Source organism: Rhinolophus ferrumequinum, chromosome 8 (assembly GCF_004115265.2).
Source record: "Rhinolophus ferrumequinum isolate MPI-CBG mRhiFer1 chromosome 8, mRhiFer1_v1.p, whole genome shotgun sequence".
Classification (NCBI taxonomy): Eukaryota; Metazoa; Chordata; class Mammalia; order Chiroptera; family Rhinolophidae; genus Rhinolophus; species Rhinolophus ferrumequinum.
Genome location: NC_046291.1, coordinates 34,036,639 through 34,064,546, shown reverse-complemented (window position 1 = coordinate 34,064,546; position 27,908 = coordinate 34,036,639). Strand labels below are relative to the sequence as shown.

The 27,908-nt window shown below is 40.1% G+C and overlaps 1 protein-coding gene across 7 annotated transcripts in view; it reads right to left on the bottom strand.

Moving 5' to 3' along the window:
- Window positions 1-27,908, bottom strand: part of HECW2 (HECT, C2 and WW domain containing E3 ubiquitin protein ligase 2) — a 338,340-nt gene that overhangs the window by 93,660 nt on the left and 216,772 nt on the right. For all 7 annotated transcript variants that reach the window (XM_033112086.1, XM_033112085.1, XM_033112082.1 and 4 more), the window contains 7 exons: window positions 26,813-26,913; window positions 25,039-26,379; window positions 23,694-23,789; window positions 15,995-16,145; window positions 15,193-15,296; window positions 14,587-14,711; window positions 1,570-1,755 (listed from right to left, as the gene is read on the bottom strand). In XM_033112086.1, the coding sequence (XP_032967977.1) occupies window positions 1,570-1,755; window positions 14,587-14,711; window positions 15,193-15,296; window positions 15,995-16,145; window positions 23,694-23,789; window positions 25,039-26,379; window positions 26,813-26,913 (2,104 nt within the window). The remainder of the gene's footprint in view (window positions 1-1,569; window positions 1,756-14,586; window positions 14,712-15,192; window positions 15,297-15,994; window positions 16,146-23,693; window positions 23,790-25,038; window positions 26,380-26,812; window positions 26,914-27,908) is intronic.

Below are 27,908 nucleotides of genomic sequence, written 5' to 3'. Positions count from 1 at the left end.
ATACTTACCATTCTAATCTTTTCTGGGCTGGGAATTAGAGGTTTATTAAAAAGATTTACAGAAAAAAATCAATAGTTTCAATGAGAGCCTGAGGGCTCCTCCCATGCTTTAAGACACAAGCACTTTGTAACATCTACTTTGACTGCTTATAGGTTCTCAGATAAGATTGCTGGAAGCCAAGTTCAGGATAAATAAGATGTTACTGTGGTATTATTGCTAGAGGGTACTCTGGGAGAGAATGGCATTTATGGAGTACTCTACACATTTCATTCACCTTAAATGGGCTTTCCCGGATACGGTTTTCTCCTCATAGGTCTCTATTCAGGTACAGTCTTATCTGTGAGGCCTTCCCCAGCCCCCTGGTAGAAAATAACTCTCCACTTTGTCTTTCTCTAGACACTGTCCCCTGCTTTCTTTTAAATCATAGCAATAATAGGCTCTTGGCATGCTTCTATTTATTTGTCTATTGCCAAACTCTTTCCAAGAGAATGGCAGTTGTAAGAAGTAGTTGGCTTATCTGTTTTGCATAGGTACTCGATAAATATTCATTGAATGAATGAGCCAAGCATAGTTACTTTAAATATCATGTCATTTTAATCCTCCCCGCCCTACAAGTTATGTATCTCTAGTGTTTTCACAGACAGGGAAACAGGTCGGATACCACTCGGAGAGCATAATGTCATGGTTAAGAGCATGGACCCTTCAACCAGACTGCCAGAGTTAGAGCACAGCTCAGCCAGTGCCCATCTGTGTGACACGAGTCACTGAGGCTTCTGATCTGTAACTGGCAATAATAGTAATATGCGTTATAGTACTGCTTACGGAGTTGTTGTCAGGAGCCTATACATATAAAGAGCTTAAACAGTTCATGGCTGATAGTAAGCGCTAAACAGGAGTTAAATAAATACAATGTGAGCTGAGGAACACTTTACAAAAAAACTAAGTTTCTCACTCCGATTTCATACTCATCTAACAACCTCCTCATGATAGCCCCACTTTCTGATTCATCTGTCTACAAAGAAAGTACACATGTGGTTACTCTGGCCTGTGCGACACAGCTACATATCTCTCATCATAAATTCATCAATCTGTGAATCTTGTTTAATGTGCTAACAAAATCAGGGTTCTGACGCCCAAACCCAGACAGCGTCACAAAGACACACCTTGTGCAGTTGCTTAGCAACCTCCTAGCTACCTTCTCCAAACAATATAAATTTTATTCAACTACCCGTAATATAAGCTGCTTAACTAGGGAGAAGGAAATGTCATTTCCTAAGAAACCCTTTCTCTAATCAGCAGTACATGGTGAGAAATTACAGGTGGAAGAATCTAGGCCAATGTGAGTGTTTCGTGAACAGGTGCCCTCACACCCATCCACTGCACACACTCCTTCCGAATAGAGTAGTAACTGTAGTAACAACCCCCTTGTGCAGGCTTCACTCAAACCAGGAGATGGAATGTTTCGCTTCACAGAGGGTTTTGCCCTCACCTGAAGGGTAGAGCCAAGTGTCAAGGCCACGGCAGCCCCCAGGCACACGGCAGCCTCCCCTGGCCACTCCCTGTTCTTACCTTGCCCTGGTGATCGTGTTTCATTTCCCAGCCCCTAGGCAGCTCCAGCTGTTTGTTTGCGAACATGTTGAGGAATCCCACAAGGTCCCGGTTATGCTGGTAACGTTCAAAGTGGTGGGTGTCCCGCCGGACTTTGGTGATCATGTGCTTCAAACACGTGTTGTTTGTAAACATGCGGTAGGCACTCTGGGGAAAAGGATGGAGAAGTAATGTTAACCCGCAAATGTGAAACCTGCAAAAGCAGCATGTGTACTACATGTGGGTATATCCAATCTTCTTATCAGTGAGTATATTGGCTTCAACATAACTCCAGACCTATGCATGGAAACAGCAGACAGAGCAAAATATTTTGATCAAAATAATATAGAAAGACCCTAGAAAGAAGGTTGTCTTCACTGATGATGTCTAGGTCTCTAATGAACAAGAATGCTGTGCAGTCTCATTCTACAAGGGATGTTAGGTCCTAAAATTGGTTTTAGGCAAAAAACAAAAAGAGTCAATATCACACCATACTAGAGACAAACATACCACCTCGCAGTGAGCCCCAACATAGCCAGTTTCCCCTCCAACATTGGAACAGATCATTGGTTCTTTCGGTGAGTGCCAGATGAAGCAGTTGGCATCATTTAGAAGTTAAGTTGTAGGGAAAAATGGTTGGCCATATATTGGAATATTAGAAGTGCATGCGATGGCTGAGTTGCTCTCACAGTTGAGTCATGTTCAACTGACACCACAGGAGATTGAGGTTTTTCATCTCACACCTTCTCTGAGGCATTAAGCTCAGTGAACGGAATGGTAGACAGAACTTCCTGGACTACATACCTCAGTGTGGTTTTTCTTTCTCTCTCTATTGTTCCTATGTTCATATATGGCTGAATTTATACGATTGAAGTGCACACTGAATAAAATTCCACTATACAACCACACAAAAAAGTAATTATTTTGTCAAAGAGTTACAGTTTTCATCTCTATAATGCTCAAAGAAGATTCTTAAAATTGACCATAAGCCATGGGTTGTCCACATAAAACAGTCAGTCAACAAATATTCACTGCACAATAATACCGTGTGCCAAGGATTAGAAAAGGAATAACTATATGGAGCCATTTCCTGGAACCATCAAAAGGAACATGAAATTGACTAGGCCGTGAATGATCGATGTAGGCTGGAATTCTATTCTTCTCAGATAGATTCAAAGGGCTTTGAATTCCTCTTACCTTTGGTGTCCCAGGGACACTACACTGCATCTGGATGCCTTTGGGTTTTACTTCATGGGTTCTGTTATTTATTTCAGCCTAAGACAAAGCAAGGCAAATCCGAAAGAAACCAGAATCCCTGGAAATTTAAATAAACATTCCCTGTCTTTGCCGAGTCTAGTACTGTGGCAGTTACTGAGGATAAAAGATGAATTAGTATGAGGACCATCAACGTTTCTTCTAATTTTCCAGGGTCCCTCAAGATGTGTCATGTCTGGGTTAAAGCATTTATTATCGATGTGAGTCCCTCTAGAGCTCTCTTCCCTTTGGCACAGCAATTGGCAATGATTGAAATGGTGGCTGCTCCCCAGTCTGGGCCCCTGGGTCCTTGAGTGTCTACAGGGATCAGAGCACCTTGACAAACCAATTTGGAATGCGGAACAAACCTTTGTTAGCTTAAGCCAGTGAGATGTGTTTGCCATTGTTGACATGTACCCTAAGCTATATAAAATAACTATTATATAGTTATACTGATTGATTCACCATCATATACCTTTTACTTGGCATTTAAAATGTTTTTTCCCTATCAAAATGAACAGAAGGAAGAGAGGGAGGGAGGAAGGAAAGACGGAAGACCACATTGAACTGTCCTCAAATACTGGCGTACTAGCTCCTTAATACATCCGAGTATAAAATATTTTGAGGTCCCATTTCAACCTGACAGCCTGAAAGAGACGAGGTTTTGACGGCTGTGAGAAATTGTGAGGTTCAGCGCACAGAATACTGCCAAAGCAGGCAGGCCTATGCAGGGACTCTGGGCAATTAGAGAGCCTGAGACAGTAAGAAGAGAAGGAGACTAATAAAAGAAGTCGAAGGTTGTCAGATACAAACGTTAGCTAATTAATAGTTTAGCCTGTGGCTGACCCTGCCTTCGAATTTAATGTACAATCAGCAAGACATCTGTTTTTCACATTTGGTTCTATGCTGCTGATATATTATCACATAAGCCACTGAAAGCTTAGAGGCCTGAGACCACACTAACTTGTGTGGAGGCGACGGTAATATAGGTATAACTTTCAAGTCATACTCCCTAATGGGTCTCTTTGGGGACAGATTATACTGGAATAATTGTGTCAGACAAATCATTAGATTAACTGTGGTTCTAAATAGGTATATCTCTTGCCCCCCCCCCCAACTCACTTCTCTTGCTCCCCATGAAAATAAGTAAATAGGCCACATCCTGATTCTTCATCTAGAGCACCAGAAACGCTCCTCACTCTCCTAAAGAAAAGCAGAACTTCGTTAGGGCAAGAGGTAATGGTAATTAGGGGAAGGAACCCGTCCCAGCCTCAGGCTTGAAGTAATTCCCTGGGATTGGATAGCTCGTTAAGTACGGGAGGCTTAAGGCTGGTCTTATAATTATGTCCTTTCATCTTCCTTCTCTCTACTCAAAGAGACATGTAATATAGTGCCAAGTTCCAGTGATCTTTGCAAAGATAACTACCAAAGTAAAGTAAGTGCAAGAGAGATTTTTCTCATTAGCAACTAGCAAACAATTTTTAGAATCACAGGTTTTTCTAGTCTGAATAACATGCAGGTGACTGTTAGGGGCTATAAAAAACACTTAAGGCAAACAGGACCATCCCTCCAGCAATTTTGTTCAGCAAGGATATTTATACTCCAGTTCATACAGAACTGTGATGAAGATTCTAGTCACAGCCCTGCCACTCATGGACAGAGACAAAGAAAGTCATTAATCTCTGCCTCACTGTGCTCAACGGTAAGATGGGATAATAATAACTACTCTGCTTTCTTCATAGGTGTGTTCCAAATCCAATGGAACAAAGGGTGTAAAAGGGCTTTGAAGAGGTAAAAAGAACTACAAAAATACGCATACAGAGTAGAAGTAAGTAAAAGAATATATGAGGGATTTTTATCTACCATATACCTGTTACAACAGTTGAATGACAGCAGTAAAATTGTTTTCTACACTGGAGGTCTTTGAAGATCGTGGGCCAGAATCTCCCACTTTGTATGAACTAAAGAAGGGGCTCATTGCCTTTGCTTAATTGTGTACTAAACTCTGAGGATGCAGAAATGGCCTGATCACTCAAAAGGATAGAGAAGGAGAATTACAGGGCGAGGTGGAAGGAAGGAGTTCACAGAAAGTAGAGTTCGGGAACCAAAGGTCACAGTGGCAGTGAAAGTACTGAAACACACTGCTGCAACTAGCAGAGCTAAGAATGAGAGTGGTCCAAAGAGTCAAGAAACACTAAACAGGTGGGATTAAATTAAAAAAGCTTAGTCTTCAAGTCAGCTGACGTCGACAAAGCTGTGGGTTGAAAGAGACATTTTATTTCCTCTCTGGGGTTTAGTGGTTCTAACTGGGTGACGATCCTTTTCTGTGTTTTGAGTTGTTTGTTCTGGTCTTATAGGAAAAGATGCAGTAAAGGGATCTGAGTTTCTACCTGAAACAAAGGTAGATTAGGGAAGGGCAAATGAGACCCATTTCATGGCATAATCTCCTGATAATGCACAGAAATGACCTCAGCTGGAGAGCTGCTGTGTGTAAACGCACAAGCAGTCAGCAGCATCACAGGGTTTAGTAGTAGACACAGCCCCGCTGTATGATCTCTAAGCAGCACAAGGTTTTGTTTTCCTTTGATGTGATTTAAAATATCCTTTTTAGTTATTCCTTCTCTATTCCCAAACTGCCTTTCCCAACCTTCCTCTTGGTTGAGTCTTGTCTTCCTAGCAAGAAATAAACACTTGATGGGTGACTGAATGATCAACCGAATTTCTTAAGTATAATTCTGTTAAAATAACATTCCTTAGAGCTTAATGTGTTTTGTTTGGTTAAGTGTTTGAGGTGTTAGAAATGAGAAGTATTGAAAGGAGTTGAGGGGAATGTTATTGCCATTTGGCAGCAGAATAAGAAAATTACATATAAATATTGAGTTCTTATCAATCAACCAATGCAAATAATAATCCTTTTTCCATTCTGTGGCAGGTTTTTTTCTTGTTTTTTTTTTCTTTCAGTTTTATGGTGACCATATGTCCTAGATTACCTGGCCCAGTCTTGCTTTCACCTAATTCTGTTCTGTTTAATAACACAGGCAAACACATTACTACTAAATAAAATCTATTTTTCATATTTCAAAAATCCTTCATCAAGAATAGGTATTCCCTAGAATATAAGAGGGTAGGAGGAACTCTTCCCTCTCCTACTGTAGTGTAGGCACCCCATTTGTGGCTACCATCTGATGTAGGGACAGTCTTATAGGACTATACCCTTCATCTGTGGGCCTGCACTAACTCTGGATAGTGTCAGGATTGAATTTCAGTTGGTGTCAGAGAATTGGTTGGTATGTTGAAAAAAAAAAATACACACATTTGGTGTCAGGAGTGGCACCAAAAGAAAATAACACAATCACAGAAACCCAAAACTCAATGTTCCTCAACCTAAAGTCACCATTCCACTCTACCTTAAACTTGGTCTGTTTATATTCTTTAAGTCTGCCAAACAGTACCACCTGAATTTCTTAAAATGGTTTGTGAGTAAGGTGACCACATGCCTTGGTTTGTTTGGGACAGGCCCTGTTGATGCCTGTCACCCCAGAATAATTATCAACAGCAATAATAATTTCTCACCTTTCACTCTCTCAAAAGGGCCCAGTTTATACAATAAAATATAAGGTCATCCTTTATATAAAGCCCTTCATGATCTGACTTCTGCTCATATCTCTAGGCTCATCTCTTACTGTGACTGTTCCTGTCCCCTGCTCCACCCCCCGCCCCCCCCCACACACAGAAAGAATAGGTATTCTGAATTCACGCTTGGAAAATATCATCACCTATAGCAAGAGTCTCTCATATGTGGGAATAGATGTGAGTATCTGTATACATTATTCACTAAACAAAATTTATTATAAAACATCAAGTAACATTGTTTCCATAAGACATGGGAACAGTCTTCATCCTACACAGTCTGTCTTTATTTTTATCTTACACGGTTTGTCTATATTCTTAATCATAGGGATTTTACATTGTTTACATCTAGCTAAACAGTAAAATGGAGGGAAAATTTAACTTATTGATCATATTAACTGTAAACTATCAATTCATCTATTTTGCAATAGGAGGAATTACTGACTTGTAAAAATATATGTATTTTGTAACAGTATTTTTCTTCATTAAGTACTAACAAGTTTATATGATGGAATTAATGTATTCCTAGAGCTTATTAAAAGTGAGAGTAATAATTATTTGGCACGTGTTGTAAACATTATTCAGTTGCACATAGTGAATATATTTATGTATGACAATTATTAGACAAACACAGGCATACCAGCTATAAAAGACATGACACTAAAAACTAAATCTTGAGTTACCAGAAGAAATGGTTTACCAAGACAATTTTGAAAGAAATCTGATCACAACCAACAGAGGGCAGTAGAAGATATTTTAAAGCAACCACAATACAAAACAAAAAAAACCCCACTATTTTATTTTTCAAGTTTTCCTTTAGAGTTTTGACAACCATGTATCTACTTAGTTTTATTCCCGTCATTAAAAATGATTAGGTAAATTACTGCTACATGACATCTATTTTTCATGACTAGCTTACAACATAAACTGATATCTTCAAATCATAAAAAAAAGAATTAGGAAAGCTTTTAAAATAATATAATCTTTTTGTATATTGAACATTTTCAATAATATAAACAGGGAATCTACTGAAACAGTTATAGATCATAAACAATTCAAGCAAATAAAGGGCTAGATAATAAATCTTAAAACAAAGAAACCAAATAAAAGTTTGTTTTGTAACATTTTCTACTAATCTAGGAAAAAGAAGAAATTCCAGAAAGTTATGCTCTTTATCAAAAAAAAGGGGGGGTGACTTATCCTCATAAATTCATACCTTGAAACCATTAGCAAGAAAAATCCAGCTACTTTAATTCCTGCCAGACATAAATCAGAGAAAAAAGCCTTCCTAAACCCAACAGAATTTAAATCTTATAGATATGCACAGATGCATAGCACGGATCGTCTTTTTAGCCAGTAATGAATGCAGTTCAGATTGGAGGAAGGAAACAAAATGTTTTAGAAAGAATACTTTAAAATCAAGAAGGGCTGCCCAGCAAAAGAAGGTTTAAAGTCATGCTGAAGGAAAGAAAAGAGAAAACCAAAGACAACATGAAAACAAAATAAATGAAAAACCAATTAAGCCAATGAGATTTGCACACTGTTAAAGAAAGTCTGTTGTCAAAAGTGTTGAATTATCATGTGACAAACGCAGTGAGGTTATTTAATGCAACATCCCTTTACAATAACTAAGGTCAAAGACCAATCATATCAGAATCACTTAAAGGACCTTAAAAAAAGGTACAGACTCCTGGTAACTACACCTACTGAACCAGAATCTCTAATATTTGGAAACCAAGAACATGCATTTATTTTAAAAAGTATCAAGTTTAAAAACCACAGCCTTATACCACAACCCAATGACTGTTAATCCAACCTCTACTTGAAACTCTGTAGTGATGAAGAACTTGTATGAAAAAAGAGAGAGAGAGTCCACAGAGAGAGAGAATTTAGAACTCGGTGCTTAGTAAGGTCGCATTGGTAGCTTGAAACACTATAGAAATCGGTAAATGTAAATCAGGCCTTCGTCATATTTGGTGGTCTTCTAGACTAGGAGTGGGTAAACTATAGATCCATGAGCTGGCTGGTTGTGTTCGCAAAAATGTTTTGTTGGAATACAGCCATGTCCATTCTTTTACATGTGGTCCTTGGCCTGAAAGCTGAAAAAATTTACTTTGGCCCTGTACAGAAATATTTGCTGTTATTTTCTTGATACAAAGTCTAGACTTAAGAACTTGATGGAGAAAATAAAATGCTAACAATACACATTAAACTTCAACCTGTGCTGTTAATATTGCAAGTAGCACACACACACAAAAATGAAGAAATGTAAGGCCAGTATTCAAAAGCTATTATGTGGCTCAACAAAGAAGTGCTGGTCTGCCTCACTGACAGAGAACTGTACAGTTCTGATATGTCTCTTTTGTTTTACGACTGTCTGGCTCATTAACATAAACAAAAACATTCATGTTGGAATTAGACTTGTTCATTACAACTGTAGGTTGACTACTGATACAAGAGTTCAGCAAACATCAACAAAAGCATTCTATATATTTTATTATTTGTAAATTGTGTGCTACACACCCTTTACATCAGTTAAATTTATATTTTATACACACATACACATGAGGTGTGATAATTAATTTTGCAAACTTGCCACCGTGCACTTACATTGGCAGCACTGTACACACAGCTTGGTAAAATTTCATAACCTCGGTATATCAGTGTCTCACAGTTGTGTTTGTGTTGACGTGTGGGGTGTCTTGCTGAGTGGCATTCATTATTATTGTTGCATGGTTTTGTGTGCTGTCGCAAGAATGTCTGAGCTTGAATTAGAGCCACAAGCACATTAAATTTCTTGTTACACTCAGCAAGAGTGGAAATGAAATCAGGAACATGTTAGTCTGAATTTATGGGGATAATGCCATAAAGAAAAAACAGCAGTGTACAAATGGATGAAATGTTTTTCTGAGGGGAGTGAATGCGTCACTGATGAAGAGAGGTCAGGGTCATCAGTAATGAGCAGAACTGACAAAAACATTGCAAAAATTCATTGAATTGTGTGTCAAAATCGTCGGCTGACTGGGAGAAGCATAGCAGACCAAGTAAACATCAATGGAGAAACTGTTAGGGAAATCTGAACTGAAAATCTTGGCATGAGAAAGGTGTGTGCAAAATGGTCCTGATGAACAAAAGCAAAGAGAGTTGAAGTTTGCCAAGACCTTTTGGAGAGGCAAGACAATGTTTTGGGCTGTGTTATCACTGGTGATGAAACATGGGTGTACCAATATGACCCTGAAACAAAGCATCAAAGTGCACAATGGAAGTCAGCCAGTTCTCCATGACCAAAAAAGTTCTGTCAGTCCAAATCAAAAGTCAAAATGATGTTACTAACCTTTTTTGATATCAGAGGGATTCTTCATTATGAATTTGTACCAGTTAACTACGTTTACTGTTTGGAAGTGCTGAAAAGACTGCGTGAAAAAGTTAGATGAAAATGACCAGGGCTCTTGCTTCACAACAACGCACCAGCTCACACAGCACTGTCTGTGAGGGAGTTTCTAGCCAGTAAACACAGAACTGTATTGGAACACCCTCCCTACTCACCGGATCTGGCCCCCAATGACTTCCTTCTTTACCCAAAGATAAAGGGAATATTGAAAGGAAGACATTTGAATGACATGCAGGACATCAAGTGTAATACGACAACAGCTCTGATGACCATTCCAGAAAAAGAGTTCCACAATTGTTTTGAAGGGTGGACTAGGCGCGGGTGTTGGTACACAGCTTCCCAAGGGGAGGCCTTCAAAGGTGACCATAGTGATATTCAGCAATGAGGTATGTTGTACTTTTTTCTAGGATAGGTTCGCTAACTTAATTGTCAGAACTTTGTGTGTGTGTGTGTGTGTGTATGTACACACACACACACACACACACACACACACACTTTATTCCCAGAGAGCGAGTTGGTTAAACATTTACCAGCAAACCCCTGAACACTACCATCCCATCAATAGCTATTTTTTGAGGCTGTGCTCTCTATTAGCAAAAATGTCATCTCTCCCTCCAAAATGTATCCCATATTCATCCACTTGTCACCATCTCTACTGCTACTGCACTAGTCCAAGCCCCTTCCATGTCTCACCCAGGGTTTTCTCACTCACCTCCCTGACGCCAATCTTGCTCTCTAAAATCCATTCTCGTATGGGTTTTTAAAAGTCCAAAGGAGCTTTTAAAAGTCAAAACTACACCCCTGTAAGGAAATTCCTTTAGAATAAATTCCATTTAGAATAAAGCTCAATCCCCATGCCAGATCCTACAAGTCCTACATTCAGAAGCCTGGCTCACCTCTCTAACCTTCCTGTGTACAACAAACGCATTCGTGCCCTCAAGCCTTTTTTCTTGCATGGCAAGGAAGGTTCTGATCCCATACTTTTACCTTACTAGCTTCTTGACATTTTACAACAGCTTGAATTTGGCTCTCTTCGAGAAGTCTACCCATCCACCTGTTCTAAAGCCAGCACCTCTAGTAAGTTGTCTGCAAGTCATCCTGGCCTAGTCACCTGTACTGTTTCAGTTGCCTCATGCCACATCACACTACCTGAATTATCTTTTCTTGTTCACTAGTTTGTTATCTTTATTCCACTCTGTCTGTCTTGTTTACCACTCTATCCCCAGACGCTAGAATGTACCAGGCAAATCATAGGTGTTTAATAAATATTGTGTTCATTGAATAATGCATGACAAATGAACAACAATGAAGGAAAACTTGTGTCACCTGACTTCAAGTCCAAAGCTCTTCCCACCACAGCACGATACTTTCCATTTTAGAGTGACAAGTCTAAATGTTAGCGCCTTCTTCCTTGCATGACAGCCTACCATCTCCTAGAATTGTCCCATACACGAGTTTAGTTTCAAGTAACCTGGCTTCTGCCTATCTTTCCAGGCTCAAATCTGACTTTTCCTGGTGTCCTATGCTCTCAACACACTGGCTACACCAAACTGCTATACTAACAATCCAGTGTCAGTACTTCTGTGGCAATTATCAAGACAGCCCTGCAACTTCTTAAATTGAGTCTCTTATTTTGCCATTGCTGTTCCTTCTACATAGAATGCTCTGGCCTGTTTCTAGGACAAGTTCCTATTCAGCTTTTAAAACTTATCTCAAATGCAAACCCATCTATGGCTCCTCCCATGCGTCTTTCCCCCCAGAGTTAGTCACTCGCTCCAGCAGGGTATTTTTTACAGCCTTCCATTATTGCATTCATAACTCTGCTTGTTACACTGGAATGTGTTTTCAAGTCTAGGACTCCAGGACCCACAGTTGTTGTCATTTTTGTGTCTTAAGGACTTAACCCAGTGCTTAGGACATAATAGGAAATCAACAAACTATTGCTAAATTGAATGCACGGTAAGTCTAATCCCTCTTGCATGAAATCTGAGGACAGCAGGCATGCTATTCATTGCTCACCCTCCTCCCATGTCTTCTCTGTTCTAAGCTAAACACGTAAACCAGGAGATAATGAGCAGTAAAGCCAGGCAGATGCATATACTTATAAAGCAAAGCTAATGAAAGAAGACAGAAATATCTTCATGTCAATAAACATGGACACACTAACAACCTCCCGACCACTCCTGGTAACAGGATGCTGCTGACTTCCCCCCTTTCCCTACAATCTGCTCCATTTTACCTAAGGCAAATAATTTGTTCTGTTAAATGCAATATGTTCTTCCATTCCCTTAACAGGCTTCTCATTTCAACTTTCCTTTTATTATGCATTAATTATGTAGTATTGTTTATTATTTAGGTATTATTGTTAGTCACATTCAGACTCACCTTCTTCAGTTTCTCACTTATTTACCCACCAAACCTTGCCAGTTCTCTGCCTGTGATTCCTCTCATGCTGGATCCTTCTTCTCTATTTCCTTACCTCCTAATCCAAGTTTTTACAGCTTTACTTATATAGCCGGTGTTTCCCTCATTCTAAATCACTCCGTGTGCAGCAAATACAACCTTCCTCTAATTAAAATCTTCAGCGGACCACTCCCTGAGCCCTCAGAGACTTGTGAAGTAATCCCTTTTGCCCACTACATAACCCACACACCTTCCAGAAACACAAAACCTCTATCTTTGTGTCTCCCTCATACCTTGTCAAAGGTACAGCAGTTTACTCCCACATTAGCACCGCTGATCCAAGAAGATTTAATCCTTTGTCAGACCAAAGCACTAAAGGTATTTCTTGTGTCTTCTCTAACAACCAATTTTTCACCAAGTCTTATTGATTCTGTCTTCAAAATCTCTCTTGAATCCATGCACTTTCCAGCTCCATGCCATCATCATGGTTCCCGTCACCATTGTCTTTCCCTGAGCCATGGAAAAGCCTTCATTTTCATCACTCTGCTTTCATGTGTCCCTTTCTACAGTTTCCAAATTGAAACATGTCACACTAAGTGCACCATGGCTTCCCACTGATCTCAGAATAAAATCCAAATTCCTCACCATGTCACACAGCCAGATCTATGATCTGGATCTTGCTGAATTTCAAACCTAATATCACATCATTCCCTCTTTCTTTCACTACCCAGCAGCTCTTCTGCTCTTTTCAGAGTCTTGGGGTCCCTACACTTGCTCTTTCAGTTGCTTGGAATAAGCTTCTCTGGACTTTTCCCATGGTTGATGATTTCTCATCGTTCAGATTTCAATTCAAAACCATTTCTTCAGAGAGGCATTCTGTAACGATCTTCTAAAGTTGCCCTTATTCTTTGTCTATCCTAGGGCAAGAACTTTATCTTATTCCCTACCTACCATCATTTCTAGTATAAACCATGCTTTCGGGAATATTTATTGGATGAATGAAATAACTCACTATGCATATAGGACACATTTTTCACTTCCAGTTTTGCTCATGCATGTCCTCCACCTAGAAGGTCCTCCTACTCTATTTTTTACCAATGTCCATTTATTCTGTGATCCAACTTAAGATTCACATCACAAGGAAATGCTTTCTAACTAAGTTTTTGTGTAACAGTCTAATTTTTTTCTTCACAAAAGTTTTAGCATGTTATATAATATTTTTTAAAACCTTCTCTTTTTTCCTAGACACATTTTTGTTAAATATCATACTTCATGACCAGAAAATACATGTACAACATTTTTCAGTCACCTGTGGGCTTCATATGCCCTAGTTCCTCCAAGAAGTTAGTAGTTCGTGAGTAAAATTAAAATTTCCCATTCCAGGTTGTAATTCCAAAATGAATGTGGGAAATGAGCATGCGAGTAGAGTTAGAGAAACTGGTTGTCATAAGAATTTAATTGCGGGGTGAGGGCAGGTCATGGGGGTTTCTTGGTTAAGGAACCAAGATCAGGAAAAGGGTAGAATTTTGGTTAAAGGTGAGAAATAGAGGAAATGAAAGCTAATAGGTGAAAGAGAGTCAAAATGATTTCTCTCTATTTAGATCATTGATTAAAAGTCTAAAGTTTCTTACAATCTTCTGGTTAACAAAAGATTTATTCTTTTAGATGATACTAATATTTTTAGGCATCTAGTGAAATCACAGAGATAGAGCTTCTAAAGAACAGACACATTAGTAAAAGGAGAGAAATGTAAATGCAGTTCATTCTAAATAAATCACCATACCTCCCTCACCAAAAAGCAAAACAAAAATAAAACTCCCTGATCTTCCATACAAACTTCACATAGCTTTAAAATATTCCTCTCTTTATTGATCTATTTTTCAGATGACAGCAATGTCTACATTTAAATTATTTCTTTTGGAGAACCTATACCACAATCTTAAAGCCCGATCTGACTACTGTAGCCCACTGTTAATGCTCAGACACTTAGTTATATTTGTGCAGGCAAAATAAAGGGGTCAGGAAGAGCATAGACTCTGGAGTCAGTATTTCTGGTATTTTAACCCCAGTGATACCACTTGGTAGCTGTATAACCTTGGGAATGCATAACCTCTTTATGCCTCAGTTTCTTCACCTGGAAAAATGGAAGTTTTCTCTAACTCATATCTCTGATCTAAATGGGTTAAAACATATATAGTACTTCACAGCGCTTGCAACGCACTTAGTGCTCAGTAAACATTAGCGATTATGACCCTTACTATAATTACATACATGAGGATAATCTCCTTTGGTGTGCACGCACTTTCAGATGGGATACTTACAGGGTTAGAATGCAGCACAGTGAAGAACTCTGGGCTGATGAGGAACTTCACAGGGGGAGACTGTAACAGCAACGTGAGCCTGGATCTGGAGGTAGAGTGGGGTAGGACGTTCTCCCGGCGGAAATCTACATGGGCCAGACCACAAAGGCTTTCAGGAGAGCTTTCCACGTGGAAAAAACACATCTATTCACTTCCATCTATGCATACCTACACCATTTGCTATTAGTTTATCCCCCAAATACTTTTCCCTTTGATACATAAAAGGTGATGGCTCTTAATTACACTAAAATGCAATTGAATATTTCTAGTCACTATTAACATTTTTATTCATCCTTAGATATTTTAAGTGATCAGATTCAATCTTTCCCCACTATCCCACAGATCCAGAGATTAAAGTAATTTATATTCTGTTTGGTTTTGGGATTCTTAGTACAACTAAACAGGATTAGAAGAGGTCTCTGGTGAATTCTACTTTTTGAGTTGGATTACCAGATCTTATTGAAGATCAAAAGTCCTCTACAAGAAAAGCCTCATTTCCTGGAAATCCTTACTTATTTGTTTTCTTCTTTTATGAGATTACAATACAAACCAAGCAAAGGCTCTTACCTGCACTGGCTTGGTGGAAATCGGCTTCTTCCCCTGCACCATCAATAGCATTGCTATTTTCCTCAGGCCTCTCGTTAGTCATGGTTCTGCGGATACTCTGATATCTAAAATCATGAGCCTAGAGTTACATCACAGCAGCCTCTAAAATGTGGGACTCAAGCCCTTCTCCAGAGTCCAGAAGTTTTCAGTATCTTCCCAGCGTCAACCATTTCCTCCCCAAACCTCCATTCCCTGACCTTCTAGGCCATCTGCTTAAATAAATTACATTCCATTGAATTTCTTCTGTCCATTGTTTGTGGAACATTTTTTTAAAAAATTAATACATTTTGTTTTTTTAAAAATATTGTGGCCCTTAACCAAAGAAAACTAAATTCCTCTACTGTTAAAGAACAGCTCTTTGTTCCATAGCAATTAGTTCTTGAAAAAGAACAACTGATTTTTGAAAGCTTAGGCTGGTAATAAAGAGACATCACAAATAAAGATTCTAGATATTTAAAAAGACATTTGGCTTGAAATTATAAAGATATCTATTCCATTTTACTAAAACTCAATGCCTTGGTTTGACTAAAAGGGTCATCATTACTTATTTCTTCTCCAGTTTCCAAACCAGCTGTGTATGTGGTTATTTTTTTGACAAGGAGAAGTTCAATGAAACCTATGAATCAAAAGAGGTAACAACTATACCTTAATGACAGGACATCCAAAGATGAAAGAGCAACAACCCGTGTTTTCTACTTTGCGCCATGTAAAAATTAGCCCAACCACAAAACACAACAGTCATAACAAAAATGCCCATCCTCACCTCCGGTTCAGCTGCTCCATTTGCTGTATGGAGTTGGACCTCTGCAGCACCTGCGGGGCGGGGGGAGCTGTCGGCCGCTGCCACGTCGTGGTTCTGTTTACGTGATCCACATAGAAGATCCTGCCATGGCTGTCTATGCGCGCCTCCCAGTCTAAACAGGAGGAATGCACGCATCCAGAAGGATTAGGAGGAGGAGCTAAGGCCATTAATGTGGTTCATTAAGTTCAGCACGTGTTTTCTTTCTCTGACATGCTATAATTTGGGGCTAATAACATATAGCTCACTGCATAATCTGGCACTTCCCCTCAGTCCATACCAGAATCCGTCATGACGGGTTAGTAAACATATCCTCTGTGTATAATGCCAACCCATCAAAGAATCTCTGAATGTAGAGAATCCTTCCAGATCTGCCCACAAAGCTCACCTTTCATAGATGAGCACCAGTATTTAAAAAATACAAGCAGAAAAAAAAAAATGCAAGCAGTATCATAATACTTTAAATATGCACATCAAAATTGGGATTGATGTTTGTTTTCACCAAAAATTGATTTTTCCAGTTTAGATGATAGATTCATAACTGGAAACATGCTCATGCATATGTATATGCAATTTTAGTAAATGTAGGCTTCAGAAGAAAATAATGCTAGCCTAGTCATCATCAAGCACTGTCATTATCTACACACTTATTTGTATTTCCCCAAAGGTGAATACATTTTCAGAGCAAGGGTAATTGCTTGCATCCAACCTCAAATAAATACAATATTTTAAAAGATTTTTGAACTTTGTGTTTAAGCAATCTCATTGATTAAGTGCATGTTCAGTAAAAACAGCAAGCAGACTGGTCTTCAAAGCCAGATATTCTACCACTGTGACTCTAAAAAAGGCTATTCCCCTATTAAAATACAGACAGCATGAGCTAATGTTTTCAAAAGGCAAAATTTTAAAACTAATTACAGTTGTGAAGGGGAATTTACACAGGAACACATGAAAATAACAGAGATCTATGCTTTAGCCAGAAGAGTTCTTTTTGGGGACATACATACACTTCTTATTTATGTTTAATTAATTTATTGGGGTTATACTGGTTAATAAGATTATGTAAGTTTCAAGTGTACAATATTACACTACATCAACTATATATTGGATCGTGAGCTCATCACCCAAAGTTTAGTCACCATATATTTGAGGAAAGTTCTCATACATTTCTATTTCTATGTCAATTATTTTTTGAAATTAATAAGCCCCTTTCTTCTGAGCAGCTTGATTATTTCAAAACTCTCCATGCGATCACAAAACTTATCAGCAGACACCACAGGTCTAATCCTGGAGACCAGGAGGAAGGCATGTTTGCTTCTGACTGCCCATGGCATTTGCACGGATTCCAACCAAGTCCGTAGGGTTGGAACAACCTGCATGGTCGAGCCCTGCCAGCACCAGATGATCATTGAGGGTTGCCTCAGGGGAAGAGTGGAAAGACTTTTTTTGTTGATCTCACTATATCATCATTTATGGCAAATGGCAAAAGAAAGAAAAATTGGGCTGAGGAAAATCACCACACAGACAAAACACAACTCAATGTCACTCACGCTCCAAGGCAACATAGACTCACAATAAAGCAGCCTGCCAAATCTGAATTCTTTGGGCACAGTTATAATTCCATCAATAGGACATTTCCAAAAGACCTCATATAACTATGAAAGCATTTTCAGGACCCATTTTCTAAAACCCTTTGATCTGTTGCATTGTTTTGCTCTGTTCCTTGCATGCTTTCCCACCTCAAAGATTTTGAGAACCAATTATTCCCATCTTATTCCTTTCTCATTAGAGCTAGGATAATTCAAGCATATACTATATATCAAATCAAATGTACATGAAAACAAATGGCCATTTCTTCCCCAAGAATGTTTACGATAGCTTCCAACTTTAAAAAATGTAGAATAGGTCACTTAGGGATAAAAACAACAGAAACCAACTAAAGGAAGCAGTAAGAGCGATGTTGCCAGACTCCCAAGATAAGGTTATAACTTCAATTTGGCTAAATTTTCTGGCAGCTAAGGCAGAAAACATATTGTTGCATACTTTCCATTTTCTGACAAAAGAAAGTAAAAAAAAAATATTTTCAAAGATGGAACTTTTTCCCTGACAAACTAAGTAAGAATTTACCCCATGAAATGTGGCCTGTATGAGAGCCACATGGGTAGCAAAATAGGGGGAGGGTAGGGAATCTCCAAATATATTCACCGGTGTGCCTTGCACACAGCATGTAATGAATGAACAAATAATTTAGGTAACATAAGGCCGTAAAAAGGAATGATTCTTGTATGCACTTTCCACAAAGGCCAGGAATAATCTTAATTTGTGTTTTGATCATTTCTATGTGCAATGGGGAGAATAAGAAAACAAGGTCCGAATATTTGCTTTCTAACAACTTGGGACACTGGTGCACATTAACCCCTATCAAATCTCGTATCTTAAAATTGAGGTCGTTACTTAAGGCCCCATCAAGAGAAATGCTCCATTGCTGGTTTCAAAGGGACACTTGGCATCGGACTGAGAAAGACTGTCATGCTTATTCATGAACTACATACGCACCCTTACATAAGGGCTGCGCAGATGAACATGTGAACACATCTCAATGAATGCCGAGATTAGGAAGGTCAATGACTAGACAGAATGAATTACTATCCAGGGAAGCCAGAACTGGACTGTCTCCATGAATGGAGGGAGGGAAATATGAGTGGGGGCTTGAATTGGTTATAATTGGATTTAGAGAACGTCAAGTACCTAAATGTTCTGAAGTAATATTTATAAACCCACTCTAAAAAATTATAATAGCCATCGTATCCACCAAAATGGTGAGAGGGTGCAGTTATAATGAACTAAAAGTACTTTTAAGGGAGAAAAAAAAAAGCTTTGTGAAAGATGCTAGACATCAGTGTTTAAAAGATTTTGTTTTTTTATTTTAACACTCAAGGAAGTATGGTTTCATTTGTATAAAGTACAAACGTAACTGGAACTTATTATATGATTTTCGAGTCAGGATAGTAGATCCCCACCCCCCTTCAGGAGTGGGGCTTAGTGACAGGAGGGGTCACGAGTGGGACCTCTAGGTGCCACGGATGTGGTACTGGGTGCTCAGGAGCACTCAGCGGGGGAGAACCCAGCAGGTTGAATGTGCTCTTTCCTGTATGTATGTTATATTTGAATAAAATGTTTTTAAAAATTTCAAATAGCTGCATATTTTGCACCTTAATCTTCAGTTTCGATGAATGTAGCTTTGTAGCTTAAACGTATCAATTCTTTTCTCAGAACTTTTAGTTCTAGAAAATAAGAGCTCTTAGCCTTAAACATAGTCAAAACCCTAAGATTAATCATGTTTTTCAGATTCACTGCTTCCTTTTAGGCCTTCATTTCAAAGGATGCTTTAAAAATGAAAGTGCACAACCACAACAAATGATAAATGCTCCCCTGTATTTTTCTAGAACTACCCATATGAACATACTACATAAACAATACATTTGTCCTAACAATATGGCAACAATCCTGGGATCCTAGAAGAGTCCATTAATCTAGACTGTTCATCCTAAACCTATCTCTAGGGTTTCCAGGTGGGAATTCCCGCCCGTTCTCAGGAATTTTTTTTCACTTTCCCGTTCCCAAATCTTGAGATATAAACTGTTTCTTGTTCTCTACGATGAATCGTTACCACAAAATGATGGCTGATACTACCAACCACCTGCGTTCAAGGAGCTGATTTTCCCGATTTCCTGACCAACTTTTCTTGGGATTTGAGAACGGAAAAGCAAAAAAAAATTCCCAAGAATGGGCAGGAATTCCCACCCAGAAACCCCAGCGATAAATAGGAAAAATGTAGAAGAAATACATTGTGACTACTACATTTATTTCCCATTGTGGGTCTTACTGGGTTCAAGGAGCCGATTTTCCCGATTTCCCGACCAACTTTTCTTGGGATTCGGGAACGGGAAAGCAAAAAAAATTCCTGAGAACGGGCGGGAATTCCCTCCTGGAAACCCTAGCTATTTCTATTCCTACACTTTTGGGGAAAAAACATTTATTGAACAATTCTCTATTGTTTCCAGTGCAGCAATGAGTTAAGTCACAATTACACTGGAGCCAATAAGAGAAAAATAGTTTTGCAGAGGGGGCTGAGCTGGCCATTCTTTCTTCACTTATCTTAATGCAGGAAAGAACAAGATCTGTCGGGCCGATGAATTCTGGTAGACTTCAGCCCTGCATTGCCTCCAGCTGCCAGTGCCATCAATCACCTCAGAATCAGATACAGCAAATTTTTAAGGCATTCAGGGCATTTTCAAGTTCAAGCTGCTTCCCTGGAAGGCTCTCAGCAGTGCTATGCTGCTCTCAAGACCTGGAGCTTTCTTATTTTCTATGGATCATTAGAACGTTTCTCAACAAGTGGTTGAAGTTACACAGCCCAGGAGGTCACAGCACAAGGTCGGTGGCCTAAAGCAAGAGTAAGATTTTGAGAACCAATTGGTAGGTCATCATTAGAGCTGAGCAATCTTTGTACTAAGTCCAAGATAATGTTCCCTGATCCTGAGATAGAAGGAATAACACTGGAAGAAGAAGCAAATAAACAAGGAAAACTGCTTTCCATAAAAAGATCGAATAGGTGTTCAGAGACTAAGTTGTAATGCTGCTACGTAGACTAACCACATGATCAGCTTTAAGCATAAAATGGCACAGCAAGGGACACCACTGAATCCCCTCAATTGAGTTTATAAATCTTCAGAGAGAAGCATAAGTTTGCTGGATGGTTTTCTCACTATATGTTAGTGCCCAAGTATTTTATAGGTGAAAATAAGCTAAAATAACAACAATAACAATAATAATCATGAAAAAGGAAGAATCAAGAATGGGAGGCATCAAAGCCCAAGCTTCAGTAACCTGTCCCATGGTTCTGGAGACAGTGACCGATACACAGAAGGAAAGGCACGTCTGACTCTGAAACAGATGCTTCACAGAGCAACCCGTCTGGGCCACGAGATAGCTGCTCATACTGTCACTGTGACCACCTCTCTTGTACTTGTTGGGTCACCAGGAAGGAAAAGGAAGTAGTTTTTGAGTCTTCCTGGATCTGACCTCAAAACTACAGTATAATAAAGTTTCAGTATAACCCCAAACCCTCTGATTTGAGGTGTTGCTTGCACCTCATAGTAGATAACATACCACACTATTGGCCACCTCTCTGCCAGTTAACCAAACTTTCAGAATTTGCATTCATCTACCCACACAATAGTCCATTCCCTTCTCATCTTAGATCAGAATACCTGATAGAGGAGAAGGAATGTTTGAGACGCTGTCTCAGCTTTTACTAGTATGGGATCTTAAACAAGTTATGAATTTATCTGGGCTTCAGTTTCTCATCTTTAAAATGGAAGAATCAGACTAGCTGATTTCTACACATTGATCTATAAATTACTTGCGTGACCTACCTTACAAAATTTACAAAGAATTTTTTTTTAAAGGAAAGCACGTAAAAATGCTTTGTAAATTGTAAAGCACGACACAAGTTTGAGGTATTATAATTAACAGTGTTAAAAGTATAACTATTCGCCTTAAAATAATTGAAGAGATGGACTACTCTGCACAGTCTGACCCGACTCTCCTTAGCTGAGCCTCCCAGGAGATGCTGTATGAAAGCAGAAGGCTCAAGACAGAGTGGGGTGCAGAAAGCCACAGCTTTAAAAGTCAGAGGCCTGGCCAGAGATTGTAGCAGAGTTGCCCAATCAGGAAAGTAAGGCAGAGAACTGGCTGGGGAGGGGTCAGACAACTAGCAGGGGCAGCCAAGTGATGGAATAAACTGTTGGAAGGATGAGACTGACTGGGGATAGGAGGGGGCAAAGCAGTGTGGGGACAGACTTGAACAGTCATCCGGTATGCTCAGACCATAATCTGTACCCTATCCGTGTGTCATACAAACCCCCTAATTTGCAAGTTGCATAAGAGGAAACAACTTATCTTAAGAATTTTCCTCTTGTTCATCAGTCACTCCTTAAATTGGATATGCTATCAAATTGCCTTATTACCTTTGAATAAATCAATTTATTAAAATGAACTACCAATTATTTATATTTTTTAAAAAATCCTAAGACGTATTCTATCCGTGGAATGCAAACATCAGTGTTTAAACAAATGCACTGAAATATTGGTCATAACTTCATTAGGAAAGCATCTGTCTGTAATAAATACAATCTAGAGACCAAAATCATGGTCCAACAAAAGTCAGAGCATTTAGATGTGTTCAGGGGGGTGTCAGGTATCCACACACAGTGCAACGCTGTGCCTTTCTCCAGATCTGTGTAACTCGATTTACTTACTATTAATCCACATATGCATATAATCACAGTTCTCTCAGGATTTTCTTCTGATCTTCCTAATTCACTTTACTCCAATTATATCTAAATATCTCCCAGGAATATTTTTTTCTTTTCTGCCTCTCATCTTTTCTCGAAGGGTAAACAATAAGGAAGTTATTTTTCCCCCACTTGATTAAGATGACACAATGGTTAATTAATCTCTTGATTTTTAAAAAATGGCTTAAAATATATGTTTCCTATGAATTACTATCCTCAGTTATCCAAACATATAAACAAGAATTTCATGCACCAGAATTTCAAAAGGATCAAGCCAACATTTTGACAAATTGTACAAAGTACCACTCAGCTTTTTTGTTGGCACTCACCAAAACTAACCACTCAGCATGTTGGCCCGTTAAATGCCTATTCTTCCCAACCCTTTCTGTGTCACCATTTTTAAGACACAGAGGGCCCAAGGTATTGGCCTCTTGCCATAATCACATATAAGGTGGGTGAGTAGAGGAGGTAAATAAGAAGGGAAAGCAAGAAGATAGAAAGATGTATTTTCCAATCTGTTCTTAAAAGCAGTACTTACTGAGCTTTGTTATTGTTCATCAAAATGCTTTGCTCTCACAGAGTAATATTGCTTTCAGGGAGTCTAGAAACTTAAATTGAGCTTAAATTATGTCCCGATTATGACTGGCCATGGGCCTCACTCAGACCTTTGAATGCAGGTTGCATAATTATCTCCCAGCATCCCTAGTCCTCAACCATTTCTCCTTTAAATGCTACGTGTTTCTTTAAAGTAAAAAAAAAAAAAAAAAAACACATGAAATAACTTTCAAATCCCCAGACAATTGTCATGCTCCAAATAAATGGTAGACTAATTTCTGAAATTAGTATCACTTCTCTGTATATTCCTAAGAAAAACCCCAGAACCCTGTACTGAATGATTTAAAATCTTGTAAGTGAATAAAAAGCAGTGCATTACCTAGAGTGAGGCTTTTCTAAGAGATTATACCAATTTGTCTCCTAACAGAATTTGTGCTGCCATTAGTCATAATTAAAAAAAAATTCTATTATACACCCGATTATCTAAAATATCTGGATCTATTTCCCTGATTACACTATTTACTCTACAGGCATCACAGTATTTACTTTTCCCCCCAGCTGCCTTTTCATTTGGCAGTGCCAGACAGGAGACATCAGCATAGCACTTTCCAGACTATATCTGTTATGTCAGGTGACAGCTCCCAGGTCCCTTCCTTTTGGGGATGAGGCATCCATCCTTTAGGTCCCCTGGGTCCTGCCACCCTTGTATCCTTTGATCAAGGTGAGCCGTTTAGTTAACAGGTTCTCACTTGGTGGAAGAGCTTCGTCCACCCTCTGGTATCGGCTAACATCCTGACGCACAGAAGGCAGAGATCTCAGTGGCTGGTGGCCGTTGGCTGGAGAGCCTAGGATTAAAGGTAAAAAGTTATCCAGGTATTGTTTTCCCCGTTAGTGTCAAAACAGTCAAAAAACAAACAAAAAAGAAAACAAAAAACAAAAAACCCCCACAAAACTAACATGTTCACCTGAAATTGATTATATTCCTATTATACTTTAATAAATTTTTTTTTAAAAAAAACCTAACATGAATCCTGGGGCTCATCTCTTTTTTCTCTTTAGTCTCATTTCCCATATGAAGCCCAGAAACAAAAAGAGAATAGGAGGTGAAAGCTTGATCAGAAAAGAGTCTTCTGGATAGATGTCCATCTGCACTCATCCTTTCTTCTCACCCATCTTTTCCCACCCTGACCTCCATCCTGGTCCTGTACTAAGGCTTTAGGGTCACATAATGGCCACAAGATAACAAAAGAAACAAAACCAAAACAAAGCAAAACAAAAAAAGGAAGAAGAAGAATAAGGGGCATACTTTAGGTGGAAAAATAAATTACAGAACATCATTCCCATTTCTCAGTATGCTATTTAGGCATATGAAATTATCCTCAACTTTTGATGCACCTATAATAGAACATTTTAAAGGGATCATTCTACTGAGCCACATTCATTGAGACATAACGCATTATTTTATCTGTAAATTCGCATCCTTGGACACTCAAACAGAAAGCAAAAATATTACATTTGATGCAACGCACATTAACTTTGTTTTGAAGGTTTTATGCAACAAGGGGTGACCGGAAGGTGTTCGTGAAAACCTCTGCAGATTACACTGCACTGAAGTTGCTGGCCTGTTTGGTTTTTTTTAATCTACAAACCCAGCTACCACCAGAGAGTCACTATGTAAGTTTGTTTTTCTTTTGTTTTGTTTTATATTGCCCAGACAGGGGACTGGGCCCTGTGCCCCCTGGAGCCGTGTTGGAGCATGCACAGGCACTCCTGCCCTCCTGTCCTGTGTGGACAGGGGTGGCCCCCCTCCCACGGGTCATCTTCCTGGGGAGAGCAGATCCCCACACTGTACTCCTAACGCAGAGCTTCGAGATTTATTATTTAAGTCTGAAGACTATTATTGACAGGCGTCTAATCTCAGCAACAGAAGATCCACTATAAAAATCATAACAAAGCTAACCGTTGAACCCCAAGGTGAAGAATTCAGATAACAGTCGGCCTGCAGTATAATTTACATTAAGGGACAAAACCCACAGAACTTCTGTTTGAGCAGGTGTGCGTGAACCAAGAGCTATGTTGTCTTCCACACCCTACCTCCAGTAGCGCCCTCCTCTTGGGCCGTGGCCCCTTCACACGCCCCCTGGGCATCCCCGTCTTCCTGGGCCTGGCTCTCAGCAGCAGCAGCTCCCTCCAGGCTGCCCCTCCGCTGCCAGACCTCCCCCAGCTCGTCTTGGTCCGGTAAAGGGGCCGATTCTGCCCCTTGCCCTTCCTCCTCTCCACTGGGCATCTGCACCACAGGCAAAGAACCAGGAGTGCATATGCAATCCTGTGACCGTTCAGCAGGGCCACTGCTGCGGGGCTCTGCTGCACAGGCTCCATCTTCCTCCTCCTGAGAAGAAAAGGCTGGGGTTTCGGGGAACCGTGCACTCTCGAGAGATGAGCACCGCGTCTCCACGGAGGACAACTGAGTGGTAACGCTCTCATTGCAGGAGCTGTCGGCGCCTTCCAGGTCACTCTCTCCCTCAGGCCTGGTGCTGGCCTCACTCACGCTCTCTGTCCTGGCAGGGTCACTGGGCTCCGTTTCAGAGGACACCTGGGAAGGCTCAGACCCCTGATCCAGGGACTCAGTCTCACTAATGGCTCTCCGGCTTCCTCCCGACGTGTCCGAAGTCCCCGTGTCTGCCCCACTCGTGGGCTGATCCACCTCTTGAGAACCACACAATTCGGCGCTGCCCTGCTCAGCAATGAGTTGTTCAGACTCTGGGCCATTTTCACCTTCATCTGGGACTGGGCCTGAGGGTAAGGAGTTCTCCGAAAGCTCTGGAAGATTTTCTGGCTTATCCTCAAAGGAAGCAGCCTCATTTATGGAAGCTTCCTCCACCTCCATCGGGTTGTCTTCTGGCTTTGTCTGAGATGTCAGGCTTGCATCGTCAGTTCTTGATGCCCTGCTAAACATGATTAACCCTCCTTCCTCCTCCAAAGAAGATGGATAACCCAGGTCTTGCTGGAACTCGTGGTCTTCTTCATCGGAGTCGATGTGAAGCATGGCATTGAGTCTTGTGTCGGTGGGAAAACTACTCCTTAGTTTTGGAGAGGCTCCCATGGACCTCTCTGAGCAGGTAGCTGTGCCCGGCCTGGAATGGCCATTGTGTTCAATCGCATCTAAATAATCATTGAGTGAATCCTGACGTCCCCTGGGAGGTGAGGTCCTTGAAGAAGTAGAGGTTAAATCCTCTGTGTCTATTTCCAAAGTAGAGCTAGTCCTGAAAGAGTGTTTGGGGGTCCCATTGGCACTTTCCTCAGAAACTGGTCCATTGGAACAAAGCGGGCTGTCGTGCTGGCCCCCTGGCATGTCCTCCTCGTCAGAAGGGCTTCCGAGGTCTCCGTTCACAGTGCTGACTCCAAGCATCGTGCCAACAGCTTCTGGAGAAGCACCTGCAGGAGAACATAGCATTTATAAAAATGAAGCAGTACTAACAAATGACCTTTTAGTGTCCTGTTACTTTGCCACCAATCAACTCAAAAGAATTCAGTCCTCCCAATAAGGCCTCTTTACAGTATTGCGGACTTGCTAAGATTTACTATTCACTACTACACAAGCATACTGCTGGTCAGTTTGACCTATGAGGCATGTATGTTCCACCACTGCTGGAAATTCTACAGCCCAGTTTCCAAACGTGGACATAAACCCAACAGATATTTTGATAAACAAGCATTCATATCTGCTTGGAAAACACCGGCAGGAGTTTTGATAGCTATTTTATTTTCAGAACAGGACACAAGTTTCATTTTCTTGAAATGCACACTGACAACAGAGTACGATTTAACAAGTTTTCCTACAGTGATGTATTTATACAGATTATCTCACCTTCATGCATAGAAGACGTAACCTCCACTTTAAACTGAAGGTACCCACTCACGTGGTCAGCTGGGAGCCTTCTGCCAAGGTTGTAGCTGAGCATTTGGTCACTGCAAGAGGAGAAATGATTGTTTCATCCTTACTACACTGCTGTCAGCCTTTTCCTTCTTCCCACAGGCCACCCCCCAAATCCTACATATTTCTCTCAAAACTTTCAGACTCATAAGAGAATAAAACACTCAAAGGCATGTTAGAGTCCAGTGTAATATTTTCATTCCCTCAAGTGAATACTTATAAATCCCGGGATAAAAGGAAATCTTGTCTGAAAGAAAATTATTAGTAAAAGCAGAAAATGCAATACACTATCATTATATGATTTTTTTAAACAGGGGATTGATTTGCTCTCTCATTACTAAGGGGGACAAGGTAAAGGGAGTTTTGAAAGTCATAAGTATGAAACGCCTAAAATTTTAGGTGTCTTTGGACTCAAGTGTAAAAGTATAGAGGCCTGGTTCCTCAGCATGAAGCGTGGTAGGAAGCTGGTTCTGAAAGAACACACACATGCTGGCTTGGAGGGCACTGTGCTGCTGTGTTCTGAAGAATGGGAGCTGGAAGTCAGGAGAGAGCAGCATGAGAACAGGCCACGTCTGACAGCTGTTCCAGCTGTGTGAGGGACTGGGGACCCTTGAACCTCGCTTTCCTCACCTGTAAAGTAAGGGGGCTGGACCTGTTGGCTCTCACTGTGGAGGAGCTTGGCCATCAGTGATTCTCAGGGTGGCCTGTGAGTGATACTGATGGGATGCCATTTGAAGGCGTGCTGGAGAGGACCACATATGGGCCTGCCCAATTTCTGCCCTACCTTGGCTGCAGGCCCAGGCTACCAGCTCCTCAAGGATGGAGTTGTCCATCTTTTTCAATTCCGTGTTTATTTATCAAAGTCAAATGCAATTACATTATTTCTTTGTATGCAAGTAACTTTCATTCTGAATCCGATTTATATTTAATTAAGGAAAATAGTACTAAAGGCATAGTACCAAATCACACCATCTCTGCTCTCACACTGCCCTCTAATGGCAATTTAGGGAGGAAAACACAAAGTCTCTAC